General features: G+C 40.9%; 1 protein-coding gene across 4 annotated transcripts in view; it reads left to right on the forward strand.

The window, feature by feature from the left end:
• Positions 1–17,920, forward strand: part of TP53BP2 (tumor protein p53 binding protein 2) — a 72,973-nt gene that overhangs the window by 17,507 nt on the left and 37,546 nt on the right. For all 4 annotated transcript variants that reach the window (XM_073338762.2, XM_073338763.2, XM_073338765.2 and 1 more), the window contains 4 exons: positions 5,076–5,223; positions 11,111–11,224; positions 14,088–14,167; positions 15,534–15,635. In XM_073338762.2, coding sequence (XP_073194863.2) covers positions 5,076–5,223; positions 11,111–11,224; positions 14,088–14,167; positions 15,534–15,635 — 444 coding nt within the window. Of the gene's footprint in view, positions 1–5,075; positions 5,224–11,110; positions 11,225–14,087; positions 14,168–15,533; positions 15,636–17,920 lie in introns of those variants that run through there.

Below are 17,920 nucleotides of genomic sequence, written 5' to 3' on the forward strand. Positions count from 1 at the left end.
CAATTACATGAATTGGAATCAAATGCTGTAACTCATGATGAGGGGACTAGAAGGTGCAACTTGCACCAATTTGGATTCCCTTAGATTTGCCTCTGAATCTGGTCTGTTCTTTTATAGAGATGTGAAAAGTTCTTCTTTATAAATATGTGCTTTGCTTTGCCATCTCAACACTTGCAGGTTGTGCATTTCACTTGCATTTCTAAAGATTCATATGCCTGCTCAAAAAATGGTCTCTGGCTGAAGTGAACGTGCACATGTTAGTCATCCCTTCAGTGTCCTTGATGCATCAGATGAAAGTCTCTCCTTTGCTGGAGGAGCCATAATTGCAAAGTTTATTTTCTAGGCTGGACAATACTGCCAGCTGAAATGTACGGTAAACCATGCAGGAACCTGCATTGCTAGATCTACCATCCATCTCTGGCATCTGGTGAATATGCCACGAGCTACACTGCTGGGATCCAGTGCTTTTACACTTAAAACCCCTTCATAAATCACAAAACAAAATATTCAGTCATGATTGTCCAAGGAGTAGAACAAAATAAATGGCAAATAACACTCTGTACACTCAAGTCCACGTAGGTCCTGTCTATGCTAGAAAATAAGATGATTTTTTGGCACCTGACCGGTCATAATTCTACACATCTTAGACACTGCTGTAGACAAGGCAAAGTGTCCACGATCAGTCCTTTTTAATACTGCCACCACGTGTTGAGCATGGTTGATCCTGTCCCCACTAGTGACCAGAATGCATTCCCCCATACATAAATGGATATATATGTGGGAGGAGACGGTCTTTAGGTGTCCAAACTAGAAATTGAACTGCAAGACACATCCAGAAGTAACCTATCTCTATCCCAATGGAGGATATTAGCAAAACAGAGAATTTCAGAGCCTGATGTTCAGTGAGGCCCAGCACCTGGAGCTCCCATTGACTTCAGTTGGAGTTTTGGTAAGTTTAACACTTCTGTAAAACAAGATTAAACTTGGCACAGAGCTACTTGCAATTGTCAGAGCTTTCAGCCTCATTGGGTATTGTCTGTAATAGATCCTCAAATGCTGACTCTTTTCCTCCACTTCTTCAGACTGAATGGTTTGGTTTACCTGTTACAAGTCACTTTTCTTTTGTCGTAGTAACTCATGCCCATTTGGAGAGGTGGTGTCCAATTTCTTGAGTTTTGGGGCCAAACATATTTCAAGAAGGTCAAGGGCTACAGCCAGTACTTTGGGTCAGTCTCTCTGGGCTCTTATGGTCCATTTATGCCAATTATGTTGTGCAGAGCACCAAACATCCTTTGCTGGCAATTCCCCAGTGGTATGGTGCCAATTTACTCCACTCCCATGCCTCTCTCCCCAAAGCCTCTGCCTAGGGGCCATGCTGGGATGTGGAGCAGCATGTCAACAATTGGGTTGGGAGAGTGACTGGTGCACGCTACGTGTCAGCTATCCCCTGCTGGTGTGTGGTCTCTTGGGGAGCCTTGCCAGCTTGTGTAAGTTAGAGCAGCCACCAGGCTACTATAACCCACCCATGCCAAAGCAGTCAATCAGGGAGCTATAAAAGATTTCTGGTTCTTAGCTTCTCCCTTCCCCTGTTCTGTGTTGTCGTAGGTTGCAGTGATAGGGAAGGCAGCCATCTTTGCTAGATACTCCCTTTAGGCTCAGGCAGAGCCAGGCAAGCTCTTACTTGGCTCTTCCTGGAGTTTATACAGCCTACCAGGCAATGGAGCAGCCAGTGCTGCTTTCTCTTCCCTCCTCAGTAATGCAGTAGATGGCCTGTGTGGGAGTTGCTGAATAGCAGGGAAGGGGTGGCTCACATCAGAGCAGCAGGTAGTTGGGTAGGCCATGCCCCCTACTACATCCTGGGGGTTGATCCAAACACTTCAGTTAATTACTTGATGTCGCTCTGGAAATACACTTTCAATTTGTCAATGAATACAAATATTCTGACATAGTCATCGCTAAGGGAGGTTGAACACCCTGGTAAAGTAGTTTATCTGGGATTTTCAGGGTATAAATGGGCAACTTGTGACCCTTTCTGAACAGTTGTCTCTGTGTATGTAAACCTCAAGATTAGCAGTGGGACTTATTTATCCTCATTTGAGGAGTGAATAATCTTGTATTAGGTTGGCTGTCTGAGGTTCCATATAATACCCATGATTATGCTCGTTTTAATTAAAAACATTCCCAGCTGAAAGTGAATCACTGAAAACAAATGTCCCTAGATGCAGCACATTTTGCAGATACACAGGACCTGGGAGATAGTTTTGTGTGCAGTCATTTTAAGTGTGAAGTGGTTGGGGCAGTCATTGCTAATGCTACAAAAGGTGGTCTATTGTACATTCCTGTAAAACTCCAGGTTTTCACTGCAGCTGCACAGCTGGCTGAGCTTAAGGAAAACAAAACTGTTTTTCTGGTTTCTGGTTCTGTCTCTGTGATTACATGGTAGCTCTGCCTGGTGGAATGTCACTTCCCCACCTTCAAACTCTCTCCTTAAAATAGTGTGCATAAAATGTGTGTTTTCGAGTTCTGTCGTGGAGCATTGTTGTAAATTTAAAGTTGAACGTCAAAGCTTCAATTTGAAAGCTTTAAATAGAACCAAACTACCATTGACACATTATTGGCAGTTTCCCATAAACTGCACAAAGTCATGATGGCCTTTTCCACATTAGATACATATGGAACGCTAACCACTGTAGCATGCCTGTAACACACCTCTAGTCTACATGGAAACGTGCCCCCAATAGTGCTCAGTGTTTAAACTAAGAGTCCTAGGCTGTGTGGCTGCATACACTGCTGGCACATAGCACGAACTTACTATCTGCTTCCAGCCAAGGGTGGGAGAGGGAAGGAGAAGGGCCTTCATGGCTTACAACTTCCTTCTCTCTTTCTGTGTGTGGGAAATAAATGACTTCCTGAATTTCATCTTAAAACCGAAGAGTTGAATCTCTTGCCCCCATTTTCCTTCCTTCCCCCCCCCCATTCCTTCAGTACCACACATTTGTTGTTACCACCTGTGCATTTCACACACTCTCCCCACTCCCTTTTATCTTTCTTGTCTCTTCACTCCCATTCTGTTCCTCATCCCATTTATCTTTTCCCTTGCTGTCACTGTGATGCAGTGACTAAGAAATGGTGCCAGGGGATTTATGGGAGTTCCCTTAGGAATTCTGGGAGTTGTGAGCTCTTTTTCCTCAGTTCCTTTTAACTCTCTTACTGCTTGCGGAAGGCCTTTTGAAATTTCTCAGATGCCACTGCTTCAGGGAGCAGTACCAGGAACTGTAGACCTACTGGGCTGTCAATACTTGGGTGCAGTCCCATCAGTTTAGTTACCAGTGGTTTAGTACTCCAGTGCAGATACAGCCTAGGAGCTGGCAATTCAACATACCCACTCCAGGTGACTGTGTAACCAGAAATGTTGTATACTGTAGTTTTGAAATCCCTTAAAGTAGTAGAATATCTTAAATTTGACAGTTTTACATGTAAGTAAGATGGCTGCTGCAACTTGTTTTGAGGGGAAGGAACCCAGGCATTTGAAAGATCCTTGACAAAGTAAACAAGATTTTTCTCAGACAAATGCACACCTTAAACTATGTTCATCCTTTCCTCAAAAGATTAAGTCCTCAATATGGTGAGCCAAATTTGTCTCTAGTGAGTACAGTGACGCCAGGCATGAGTTTGACCTTCTGTATCTACAGAAAACAACTGAATAAGTACATGCTGTAATGGCTCCCTTTTTAAAGTTAGAGGGAAACAAACATTTCCATTGTACCTTGCTTGAGTCATCGTTCAGGCCCAGCATATTTTGAATCCTTAAACTATGGTTCATAAAGAATCTTCACCTGTCCACTTTTACCCCATATGACTTTAACATAGCTTTGGGGGTAGGGAGTGAGAATAAACATGGCTGGCTTCCAAGATCCAGTCTTTTTGTTGACTTGGAACATATTTTGCTAGGAGACGTACAGTTAAAATGTTCAATCGGTTTAGCAGAGTAATTGCTGTTGTGAAGACATTTGACAGATTTATGATTTTGGAAGTTGTCTTTCAGCTAGTGCTGAAATTAAAATTCAGAGGAACTCCAGGAATGAAATAAACCTATTTAATTTTTGAGTCAGCTTCTTAAATTTATAATTCTAAAATAGTAGTATCCAACAAACTGCCTTGTTTTCAGAGATGCTGATCATCCACAGCTCCCACTGAAGTCATCTTTGCTGAAAATTAGGCTATAGTTTTTTTGTTTTTTTTTTAATTTTTTTAAAAAAAGATCTGAGCTTCCTATTGCAGAGGGTAGAGAAATAACAGCAAAGAAGAGCAGGTAGCTGTTTAACTTGTGTTGAATAATCCTAATCAAAGAACAGTGAGTTGCTAAGAGAGGAAGCCAGATGAGATTTGAAGCACATTTCATTTGACTGCATTTGCAGGGAACTTTGTATTCATACAGGGCATGTTTAAGGGCATAATAAGTTGAGTTGTGCTATCTGTAGGAGATCCTCAAGTGACAAGTGCTAGCTACATAAATTCAAAATATTAGCTTCTACTGGATAAGAAATGACAGTGGTTCTTTCTCCAGACTTTAACTACCTTTGTTCTCCTTCATGAGAAGTTGTTTCTGGTTAAGAACACTTCTGAACTGTAGAGGACTGTTTCTGCTTCTACATCAAATCATTGTGCAGTGTGTAGGTACCTTAGAGTGATGCAGAGAGAATTTTGACACTTCACATCTGCTCTTTCAACTCTTGGCCTGAAAGAACAGGCATCTCCATATTTTTTTTTTTTTTTTCAGAACTCCAATATCTCAGAAAGGGATGCAGATGCAATATATAGTACAGATTGTTTGAGACATGTAGCCAGTTAAACTGGTTACTTAAACTGGAAGTGACTTCCCTAGCATCTCATTTTGCTCAGTTCTTTTCTGTGAATTTTTGTGATCTTGATTAGGACTGTGTATGTTCAGTGATCACTAATGAATGGTGCCAAGTGCTTTAGGCTGAGAGTGATGAGCTTAATAATAAGGACATGGGTGTGGCATGCAACCTACCTTGTGTATTCTACTGTGTGCCATTATCTTTCTCTTCCAGATGTTTCTTACTGTGTACCTCAGTAACAATGAACAACACTTCACAGAGGTGCCAATTACACCGGAAACCACTTGCAGAGATGTCGTGGAGCTGTGTAAAGAGCCTGGTGAGAGTGACTGCCACCTGGCTGAAGTGTGGTTTGGCTCAGGTATGAGAGATGCAGCTTTTGTGATCATTCGATATCCTTTGTTTGTTTGCTTTTCCTTTTTTTTATTACCATAGCACCTAGAGGCCAAGGCCGCATTGTGGTAAACATAGTCCCTGCCCTGAAGTGTTTACCATTTGCCTTTCTTTCCATTAATCTCTTCACTGGAAATATAAGCTATATATGCAAGGCTGTCTGGTGACTGGAGAATGTGACATCCTGCGGGTCTGGAGACTGAAGGCTGAGCAACTGAGAGGAGAAGGGATTTTAAATAGACAGTTTAATGCGTTTTGGGGGTTTATGTAATTCCAATGCCTCATGAACATTTTGGAGACATGATGACTGTTAAATGAAAAGGTGGGAGTTGAATTTTTAAGTCCTGAGAATTAACCATACTCATGCTCCAAGAGCCTGAAAAGGTTCTCCAGCAAAATCAGGGAAGATCAGACTTGGTATTCCTCATATTTCTAACCTTTAAAACACATTCTTTTATTATTATGGTTTTAAAACAAACAAACAAAAACAACCACATGCACCCAAAAAAGCTTCCAGGCCTTCATACATCATAAATAGGCCAAAAAAAAAAAGAAAAGAAAACACAAATTCAATTTTAAAAGTGACCTTCTAAGAAAGTATTTTTTATTGTATAATTCACTGATTGTACAACTTCATTTTAATCATCACGAAGTACAGAAAGAAAGACAAATGAAATCAAGTTCTTGGTTTGCTTTGTTACTTTGAATTCTTACATTTATTTTCCAAGTGGTGTTGTACAGCTCACTGGAAGAGAACTATGTATACGTGCTCTTTTCTAAGAAAGAGAGAACCTTGGAGTCTGCATGTCCGTTAGGATCTTGATATAGGCTCTCATCCTGAAAACACTTATGCACGTTTAATTGTCCGTTTGAGCTCAATGGGACTTTTCCACTGTGTTTTGCAGACTCAGGGCCATAAAACATACGGAGTTTTATTTGTAAAATCCAGTCATTAGCTGTATTGGTTGTACTCTGGAGAGAGACCCTTTAAAGACTAGGTAACAGACCAATGCACTTTCCCAGAAGAGAGATGCAGAAACAAGAAATAAAACAATTACCTGTGTGTGTGGTTTTATGTGTTACCCTATCCTTGTGATGTCTAAATGCTGTTTGTACAATTGTGTTTTTATAAGCCATATAAAAATAAACCTGGTATCTAGGGAGTATTCCCTTTTGTAAGGAGAAACAAGCGAAATTTGGTTTTGGGGGAAAAATTGAACTAATATCCGATATTCTTCTGGGAACATTTGTGTTTACTAATGGAATTTTGTATTCATTTTTCAACACAAGCATTTGCTTACCTTTGTACAAAACCAGTATTTACTGGTTGTAAATATAAAAGCTATCTGCATGTTTCAAATTGCATTGCCTAACAAATAATTTTAAACAAGGTGTAAATTTTTAACCAATTAGTTATGGTGGATTCTCCATCACTGACCATTTTAAAATCAAGAAATCCCACCCACCCCCGCCCCAAAAGATCTGTTCTAGGAATTTGAGACATTCCATGGCCTGTGTTATGGCCTAAGTTCACACAGGATGATCACAATGGCCCCTTGTGGCCTTGGAATCTATTAATCTGACTGAAAATGGTGTAAGGCAGAAAAAGATGCTTTGGTGCAGTATGAATTAGAAACACATTTAGAAAGGGATATATTTGATCCAAAACCGCTACTGTGCCACCAGTAGTGGCCAATTGCAGTTATTTCAAATGAATCACATTTTATCCTGTGAGAAAATTGCTGTTCAACTCTTCTCACCTTTAAGATGAGGCTGTGCAAAATGAGTCCACTTTATTTTGCAGAGATTTAGGAGCTAGACCGGGGTGGGCAAACTTTTTGGCCCAAGGGCCAGATCTGGGTGGGGAAATGGCTTGCAGGGCAGGGGGTTGGGGTGGGAGGGGGGTACAGTGTGCAGGAAGGGGCTCAGGGCAAGGTGTTGGGGCAGAGGAGGGGTGTGGGGTGTATGAGAGGGATCAGGGAAGGGGGTTAGAATGCAGGAGGGGTGTGCAGTGCAGGAGGGGACTCAGGGCAGGGAGTTGGGGTGTGGGATGCGGCTGGGGGCTCAGGGCAGGAAGTTGGGTGCAGGAGGGGTTCAGGCTCTGGCCCGGCGCCGCTAATCTGGAGCGTTACCGTTCCTGGCCAGTGGGAGCTTTGGGGGAGGTACCCACAGGCAAAAGCAGCGTGTGGAGCTCTCTCTCCCCCCCCCCCCATCCCTAGGGGCTGCAGGGACGTGGTGTGGCCGCTTCCCAGAGTGGTGCAGCGCCACAGGGTTGGCAATCCTGCAGGCCGGGTCCAAAGCCCCAAGGGGCCAGATCTGGCCCGCGGGCTGTAGTTTGTCCACCCCTGAGCTAGACAGTTTAGAAAAATTGCTTTCCGTGGCAGGCAGCTATATAAATATACAGTTATTAAAACTGTTAAGTGACTTAAACACGGAGACAGGCTCTTCCACTGCTGACGAAGAAACACAAGTTATGAGGCACATCTTGAAAAATGAGGGCTCTCCAAATTAAATTACTGGGGTACTCTTTGGGTATCACTTCCTCCTCCTCTTTTTTTTGTCTGGCCACAAGTTACAATAAACTTTTCTCTGGTTCAGGGGGTTTTGGCTCCTGTTCTTGGAGCCTATTAAATTTGCTGTGAATGTTGGCTAGTAGATTTGCTGGAAACTGACATAAGGGGCTCTTTCTGCAGGAGCTATACATGCTATCTCCACAGTGCTCCCATCCTCTTTTTGGTTTGAGAAATAGGAGGCCAAGCTTTTAATAAATTGTTATCCCCTGTGTGGCATCATATGCCCTGCTACTTGATCACTGGTTTTGGCCAGGAAAACTGTTTCTACTTCCTTAATTACCAAGAAAAGTAATTAAAAGGAAGGAGTATGTATGTTATGTGGCTTTTTGATGCAAGGAAAGAAGAAGTGAAAACAGAAGACTTCTGAATGATCCTCTTTGTCCTGTCCTTGGGTAGTTTGTGTTTTGATTTCTATTAGAACTCGAAAAATCTGTTTTGACCTTCCTTGAACTCACCAGTTAAGTGTTGACAGTATCCTCTTGTAAAGGGCATCTTCTTACTTTTGATTACTCAGTTCTGATTGAAGTATTGCCCAGTTTGCTAGGAATATGCCTCATCAGTCTTTTAAATATTCCTTGTTTAAGATGTGAATCTGACAGAGGTAACTTTTTTACATTGGGGTTTAGCAGATGAAGAGCTTTTCTAGCTGTCTAGACAAGTAACCGCTGGGAGACTGCTTTTTCTGTAACAGTGACCTAGTTGCTTATACTATAAATCTAATCTCTTCCGACAATGACTCCAGTAATTTTCCCTCCTAGATGGCTTCAACATAGCTGAGGAATTTTTCATTTAAAGAAACCCTTTTTATATTGTGGAAGAAGAAAGAAGTATTCAGATACTATTGTATCTGTGTCCCCTTTCAGTTTTATAAGGGGGCATTCATGCTTAACAGCATAAATGCCTTTAGTCTAAAATTAACATTTACCTCTTAAAGAAAAACTCTCTATTCAAGATGAAATACTTCCTGACTTAAATCATTTTCCTCTCAGCCTTATCTTTGCCTTGAATTTAAAAAATGCAGATTGTAAATCCAGTAGCAACAAAAAATTGCCTCCATCATTGTAACATTTACTTGTATGTTATATCACATCATTCACCCTCTATTTGCTCTTGCCTTCTGAATGTAAGCTGTTCAGGTCAGGGACTGTCTTTTTCCTATGGTTTGTACAGCACCCAGGGCAAGGAGGCCTTGATCCTGATTGGGGCCCTTTAGGTGCTGCCATAATATATACATTTATAAATAATAGTGGAAGTTCCACATATGTGGAATTTACTGTTGTATCGCAGACATTGTCTATGCTCAGGGAAAAAAAACTGTTTACATAACAAGTTATTAATATATTGTTGTAAAAAGCCTAGTATAGACTAGGCAAGTTGTAGCCTTACGTTGACCAGCTCTATCAAGATGAATCCTAAACTCAAGTAAGCCTCAGCTGGGTACATTGAGGTAAAACTACAGCTTGTTGTGTCTATGCTAGGATTTTACATTGCTAACTCATTGTAAACACAAGCCGATTTTACCTAGTGTGGATGAGGCTTCAGACAATGCTGCTATTCTTATTTATTCTTTAAATAATAAAAACCACATAAATGGGTAAGTATCTAGGAGAATTAAAAATAAATAAATCCTGGCTCATGTGCAAAGACAGAAGGCCCCTAAGTCAATCTAAGTACTTTCCACCTCTAAACCCCAAGACATGAAAGAGTGGTCAAATTGCAAGAGAAAAATATGCTGGGGAGGGAGAGAAGTAGTATACACAAAGGTAATCCACTGGGGCAAAGATTGGTCACTCTAAAAATCCTGTAGGAGTCAAACGGCCAAAGAATGATGGATTTGAAGCTTTTTTTTTTTTTTTAATTAAAAAGGCCTGATTTCTGGTTGTGGAAGCTGGGAGCAGGAATGGAAAAAAAATAATTTATGCATAACTTTATTTTAGCTTAAATAGGTAGATTAAAAATGTAGAAGAATTAGCAACCTCTTGGATACTTGCCCCATGAACTCTGACTTCCCATTGCCACCGTCTCCTCCTCCTTTGTTTTCTCTCTGAGGCACGAATCCGAGATGTTAAGTGTTTGGCCTTTTCAGAATCATCAAAAATTAAGCCTGGCGTCATCCAAAATGCATATGATCTAACAGGAAATAAAATTGGCAACAAATTCTGCTTTCAGAGGTATTGTGCCAGATCAGTGGCTGATGTAAATCAGCATAACTACACTGAAGTCAATAGAGCTTGGCTAACGTACGCTGTCTGAAGATTAGGCCCAACAGCTTTTACCTGTGAGCATGAGTAGCTTGGGGCACATCAGGAAAAGATGGATGAACTGGCCACCACAGTAAAGCCTTTGTCTCTTGTCGCTTTATTGCTTTTGTTGTAGGATCCTCTCCACCCAGACAGGGCATAGAAGAGACCTCATTAGAGTCCAATAATATATATGTATTTTGAGTTGTGTGCACCTTTAAAATTCAAAGGTTATTAGGAAGATTTTAATATATTAAAGGGTTTCAAAAACTTTCTCTTATTGATATAAGCTCTTAAGGGTTGAATGGTGTTTTAGCTATGGATTTAGGCAGATAGTTTAAAGCATACAAGCTTGCAAATTTTGACCTGGGTTGTTTTTATCCTGAAAAACACTACTTGAATACTTAACCCAAAAGTCTTTGCCTGAGCTTGAGTGCCTAAAGCTGCAGTCAAGCAGTGAGTCACCATCTATTGGTATAATTAAGGGAAGAAGAATCCTTTCTTTGGCCACCCTTTCTTTTTTTGGCCACTAACCCTAATTCACAGCAGTATTGGTAGCAAAAGCATCTTCATATGATTGGCCTCCTGCCAGTCCTTTGGTTGCCATTTTAAAGGAATGGAGAAATAGTATCATCTGAGGTACCATGGAATTGGAGGAAAAGCAACTTAAAATTGGTTCCTTGAAATGTTAAAAAGATCAAATGATTTCAAAATATAGCACTAGCCTGCTATAGACCAAAGCTATAGACCATCTGTTGGCAACCACTTGAGTTGCAGCATTGCCTGGGAGGCCAATTTGCACACTCCTCTTTCATAGCACCAGATTTTTGTGGGTTACTTCCTTTGTTTTTAGAGGTGTGAATGCATTTTCAGGAACGCACTCTGTACAACTCCTATGTTTACATGTTATTGTGTCAGTTAATAAAGTTTTGGGGATTTTTCTCCCACCCACTCCAGTGTTTATGGTGAGTGTTTGTGAGGCATGAAAAGCATTGGTGGGATATGAAAGAGATCTTACTGTATTGGCGTTCTGCTTTTTCAGAGCGCCCTGTAGCTGATAATGAGCGGATGTTGGATATTCTGCAGCACTTTGATGTCCAGAGAAACGAGGTTCGTTTCTTCCTTCGCCATGAACGTCCCCCTAGTCGGGAAACAGGTATGTGGTGATCTGAATTGCTCAAATCTGACTTAAAAGAAAAAACTAATTTCAGGCATTCTTAAGGTTAGGTTAACTGTTGCATGTCTGATGACTACAGTCTCTCTAGCAGAGAGCCGGGATCCTCGGGGGCAGTGTTTGGTCTGACCTTCGTTTTGCCTGCAAGAAAATGCTACTGCCAAAAAACTTAGACTCACTACGTACACGAAATATGACTTCTATTAAGTTTCAGGCAGAACTGGGCTGGTTTAATTTGTTTCCTCCTCTTTTCCCCTCCCCCACCCCCAGGCCCCCAATTCTTGTATGATCTAGAGAAACCCATATTTGCCAAACTACTTTCTATCTCCGTGAATTTTATACAGCTATCCATCACCATGGTATGTGAGAGCGTTCAGTGTTAAATAGATTGGCAGTAGCTAAGTCCCTACAGAACTTCAGTATTCCCCCAAGTAATATCTGCACCCTAACCCTATATTATAGTTACTGTGACTGTTGCCCATTTCCTCCTCCATTTGTTTATAATCTGTATTCTATGGGTTTTACCTGGAGAATATTTTACTGCTGTGTTGCCGAATTAGTAAACATTATTTGGCAAATTTAAAAGATGTAATATTTTACCCTTTCCAGCTGTTTATAAGCCTGTACATGTTTTGGTGGTCAAATGCAATGCACTTGTCTGTCACATTCTTAGAATGTGATAATTAATATTGCTTTGTGATTCTAATTGATAAAGCATATAAAAGCACACATCATTCGGTTTACATAATAATGTTCATAATCATCCGAATTCTCTCCTGTAGAGCCTTTAAGATGTTTACTTTTAAATGAATGTGAAGTGATGGTTTGGGGGTGGTTTTTTTGCCATTTGGTCTTCAGATTTTTTGTAATACCATCTCTCAGTTGCTAAAAGTGTTTTATGTACATTAAAGTCCATATGATCTAAACTAGGTAAGCAAATCTTGAAGCTCAAGAAATTTCATATTGATGATAGAATGAGGAGAATGAAAAGCTTATTCTAGACCACATTTATCTAGTAAGACCCTTCCTCCACAACTTACGTGGCTGGGCATAGTTGTTAATCCAAATGAATCAGGATTCAGAGCAGAGGAGGGTGGTGTCTGTCTGACTTCAGTTGGCCTTAACTTGGCCAGATGCTGTATCCATATAGAAGCAAGCACATAGGCAAGAACGCTGCCACATTTAATAAGTCTTCCAGTACCAAGCTCTCAGAGTGGACATAATGTTAGTTTGCAAAATGCTGCATCAAGATGGCTTCTTCCTTCAGCATACTGGGGGCATAGGGTGAGGCATGATATTGGCACTTGGTCTCTGTGTCTTTAGTATGTAAACATTTTGGTAGAATTGAACAAGCTTATAGTTTTTAGGTAAAGACGCGTCCTGATAATTCTTATGGCAGTAAATGTATTGGATTGAGCTAAACCTGGAGACAGATCCAGTGTAAAATAAGTATTTTTTCCCTACAAGTGTAAGTATCTAGCCAAAGATTCAAATGGTAAATATTAATATTTTAGGCAATTCCCAGTGACACTAATTAAAAAGCAACGTCCGAATATCATTCCAAAATGTTTTGGTTCACTGCGTTTTGGTCTAGATCATACCCTATACAGGCATTACCTGTGTATGGGCCAGGCTACTTCAGGTTTCATCTCCTGGAGTTTGTCACATTCATTCAGGTTAGCAGAATAGTATATGGTATGTGAGCCCTTGACTTTTAAGTATATAGGGACAATTGCCTAAGATGTTTGCTGACTGAGGGAGAAAATATTGAACCTACTTATTTGGGTCTTCTGAGGGCTTGAGTGCTTTTGTGGTATACAACCGTTTAAAACCATCTTACCTTTCAAAAATAAATGTTGACATTAGGTCACCATAATAAAAAAAAAATCTTTGTGATTAGAGATGAAAATAACCCATATCAGTAAAATGTTTTAGTCATTGTATGAAAATAACCACCCCCCTGTATCATATCCCTCCGCCCTCACCCCCCAAAGTCATGGGGTGAAATTCTTGTCACAATGAAGTGATGGGGGGGCAGGCGCGGGGCGGCAGGTGTTGGCCGTAGACTTAAATGGGGACAGGATTTCATCACATTTATCACCCTAGTAAGTGTGCTACAAAGTGAGACTTCTACCTGAATTCTTGTTTAAAAAATAAATGCCTCTCTGGTCAGAAGAGTGACTTGGGTTATCAAATGATCTTAAATAACTTCTTTTTATTTTATTTTTTTAATAGCATGTAGATGATTTGGCATTCACAATAATGTGACCTTTTGACTTTTTTCAATTTTTGCCAAGACAAACCACCAGGTACACATATCATCCCTGCACCAGAGTAGAGAATAAACTCCCTCTGTTATTGTTTTGGCTGACTGGGCTGCATTTTTGAATTCTCCTCTGTCTGCCCATGTGAAGTACAGATGTCCAGTAGTGAGAATGAAGTGTCCTCTTTTACTGTTGAAACAGTCAACCCCTTTGCTTATGAGATAAGGAGAGTGAGTTCATGCAGATGATTTTCCTGGCCGAGTGCTAGATTTAATTTTCATTTAGGATTTGACTGTTTTAATTTCCATGAAAAGAGAAGTAAGACCTGTGTTGTAGTGCTCTCCATATCACCAATGGTGGGAATAACCTTGTAACAGCCCATTTAGTAAAACATCCATGGTCTGCAGTTAAGTTTATTTTAGTGTTGATAAAGGTAAGAAGAAAACCAGAAAGTCTCTCAAAATCTAGACTGAAAGAAAATGCACTCCCTCTCCTTTGCAAAGAACGTTGTGTGTAAAGGGAGCAGTACAAATATTTCAAGTGTTACATTCTCCTTGACTGGTGTGTGTGTGTTAATCTAGGGAGTGGACCGAGACCACAGGATCTGAGCTTAAAGAGAAATGGTGTAAAAGTGGCTGCTGATCGACGATTAGAAAATGGGGTAAGCATTCAGTTAAAGTCTCTCTAATTCAGTTAAGCAGAGCCTTTCATTCTGAGTCACTGGTGCAAATCCAAACCCGGCAGACAAAGGCAGATATTTTGCTGGATCTTTGGTGGCCGCTCTGGAAATATGCGGTCAGTCCACTCCACAAAAACACTATCACAATTGACACCCTTGTTGGCAGTCTCTGTAGAGATGTTAAGAACTGGAAAGGAATAGACTGAACTACCCAGTTCCTATATATCATCCCCACTAGGTTGAAACACAGTGGCAAAGGCAGTCTGAGGAAGCTTGCACTAGTGTGTACCTGTTCTGTGGCCAAGCAGAGCACTTCAGTCTCAGTACTGTCAATCAGATTCCTGCATCAGCATTAGATCTGCAGAATGATAGTTCTCTTAACAAACACCCAATAAGCAGAAGGAAAGGATAAATTTCCTTTATCCTTTGTTAGTTTATTGCTTATTTTTCCCAAATATTGCTAAAAGGTTGTTCATCTTGGTTCTGTGCTTCTCGTTGAGCTCAACTAGATCAGTTTCTTAGGAGTTGAAACCACTGCCACCTTAACTGCAAGTTCCCAAATCCAGGTTTAGCGTGTGCCAGTTACATAATGTGGTGATTGGGCCAACTTCAAATTGTGACTTAAACTCTGATTCCAGAAAACAAATTGATCTTAGACTGCTTTGTAGGATGACTTCTCTGTGCTCAGGGATCCATCCTGCAAGGTGCTGTGAATCCATCAAAGCACTTAGTTCATGCTGATCTTAATCCAGATGGGTTCTTATAAAATATTTTGAATACATATACGTTGTGCTATTTTGATTTCAATGGGCTATTCACCCAGTGCTTTGCTGGGTTGGGGCTAGAGTGCTCAGTACCTTACAAGCTTGTACAGTACCATTATACCAGTGGTTCTCAACTTCTTTACCATTACGGGCCACATATGCAGCTCTTTGTATTTTTGTGTGGATGAGGCCCACATAAAACCACAATATATGTACTACCTGTATGACCCTGAGGAAGTCACATGGGCTGCAGCTGTGTGCTGACTGGTCTGCAAGCAGCCCACGGGCCACTGGTTGAGAACTGCTGCTTTATATGCTCTCTTGAAAGATGACCAAACAGGCCAGGTATTTCGTAATAGATCCACAGTGGCATCAGTCTTTTTATTTAAAAAAAACAAACCAACCAACAAAAAACTTTTTTAAAAGGGATCCTCTGGGATGAATTGTAAATGCATGACACTGGTAGATAAATTTGACTCAATATATTCTTTTTAAAAGCCTTTATTCTTTAATAACTGAACAGAACACATATTTTCAAAGTCTGAAAACATTAGATTTGACATATTTTGGATTTTCATCTGCAGATCAGTGTTCCCAGAATGGATATGACTCTGGCTGAACTGCAGGAAATGGCATCACGCCAACAGCAACAAATTGAGGCTCAACAACAGATGTTGGCTAACAAGGTACACTTGAAATATGTTTGTTTACAGTCCAGGAACAAAAGATCAGCAGAGTCCTTTTTCCTCCCCTTCCACACACCCACCCACCCACCCCCGCCCCTTTTTCTGAGTACTCTCAGTACGCCGGCTCCCTTTTGTACATTTGGACAATAATCTCAATAAGTGTTCCGTTCCTACCAGTATTTTCTGGTCAGGGGTTTATCTCCAACATTGTAAATAGCCAACAGTTTTAAAATAAAATGCTGATTAAATCAATCGCACAGCTTGCTCAGATGATAGAGCATAACACCAATGTTGTAATTCATTGTAGTGGCTCTGCCAACCCCATTTTGCTCTGTATAGTCACCAGCTATTCACTGGATTTCATCAGTGAACCATGCTTTTGTCTCTTGGTGTAATACTCTCCTGTAACTATCTTGCTTTTTCATTATAGAGTTCAACATGTCTGGCTTCCTAGGGCAGCCATCTGGAAAAGATGGGCTGGCTGTAGTGATAAAAAGGAACTAGAAACGTCTTTACAGACTAAGTCCTCAGTTCCTGTTCAACAAAACTAGTGAGGGAACAACGGGAACTAGTGAATCAACAAAAATCATTCTGAACACTCGTGTGCAAAATCAGGGTGCAAACATTGTATTTGATTCAGGGATCATTCAGACATACTGCTCTTGAGAATGTCCCAATCAGTTGATGAGCCGTTGTCTGTGAACCCATCACATGGTGGCCTATCCTGACGTGTTTCCTGTTATCAGGTTTCTCCAGTTTCCTGTGCTTTGGAGAGTGCTGTACTGGAGAAGAAGGGCTGTATTGGCACTCCTGAGCCGATTGTCTCATCCCAACATTCTTTCTCTGCTAGTAACCCTGCCTCCCTTTGCTGTCACGTCACCACTGGCCTGTCTTTGTCTGCCATAGCTGTGATTGGAGTAGGACCAGCATGGACCAGAGAGCAGCTTTGTGCCTATAGGGCTAGACTGGGAGGTTAGGAGGGTGGAGAGTGGGATGCTTCTGGGAGAGGGAATAAAGAGTGGACTATGACAATAGGCAGGGAATGTGGGAGGGCAGAGTTTCCTTGGCTTACATCCCTCATTTTATTATCTGAATCAGCAGACTGGTCTGTAGAATTCTACAGGTTAATGCATGAAAAGTTTAAATATGGGTACTGAAACTCTTGATTCTCCATACCAATTGTAAGGTTACTGGAATTTCAGTAAGTCTTACTCAGTTGGGTGCTGAAAGCCAGTTTCATAACTCAGCTAGAGCAAATCCGAAGTGGTATAATAGCTTTTGATACCAAATCTTGCACATTTAAAAAATATCCACTGAGACTTAGTCTGAATTTGTTTGCATTTGGCAGTACAAGGTGGTGTGGAATATCACATGTAAGCACACATCAGGGATATAGTGACTGGAAGCACTGTCATATTAACATATGTCATGGTCAGCTCCAAACTGAATCTAACTCTAACAAGTGACTGGGATTTTACTCTTGAAGTTAACACTGCCAACAAACACCTACTTTGCTTGGGTAAATTAGTCAGGGGCAAAGCTTTGTGTCCCTAATCCCGCCAGATTAGCGATAAGAATGTCCTGTGTTATCAAGAATGAATCGCTGTTAGGCTAAACTCACCTGGTTATATAAACACTTAACAACTATGAATAACCAGCCAAAAAATAAAGGGGAATAGCCGATAGTGTTAGAAATAGCAATAAATCTAAATCAGGATGACATCTGCAAGAACAAAAATAGTAAATTCTTATTGCAAAGGAAATCAAACAGGAAAAACTGGATGTACACAGTTTCTCAATCTGCCCTGTGGTTGTCTTCCAGCATCTGCATAAATAATCTGGATGACCATCCATCAGGCAGGTTTTCTATGTGGCCTGCACCTTGCAAAAGAAGAATTTGTTTCAACTGGGATGCCTCTCTTTCCTGGAGGATTATTAGGAAGTCCAAGTTGTTCACACACCCAGTCTTTTCACCATTCCTGCTGAGTTACTCCTTTCATTTGTTCTCAAGGCCACCTTCCAGCTGAATCCTATCAGATCATCTCTGAAGAAAATAAACCAATTTATGCTTTTCTAGAGCAGTGATTTTCAACATGGGGTCCACAGACTGCCTGAGACTTCCAAAGGGGTCCATACTGCCATTTGCCCCTTTTTAAGGGGTCCACAAATGAAAAAAGGTTGAAAACCACTGTTCTAGAGTGAGGCTGTGATGTTTACTAGTTGGTATTCCCGAGCACGTGGGGGAAAACACCAAACTGATGCAACATAGGATACTGCAGGTGCTA

Source organism: Lepidochelys kempii, chromosome 3 (genome assembly GCF_965140285.1).
Source record: "Lepidochelys kempii isolate rLepKem1 chromosome 3, rLepKem1.hap1, whole genome shotgun sequence".
In the NCBI taxonomy this organism is placed as follows: Eukaryota; Metazoa; Chordata; order Testudines; family Cheloniidae; genus Lepidochelys; species Lepidochelys kempii.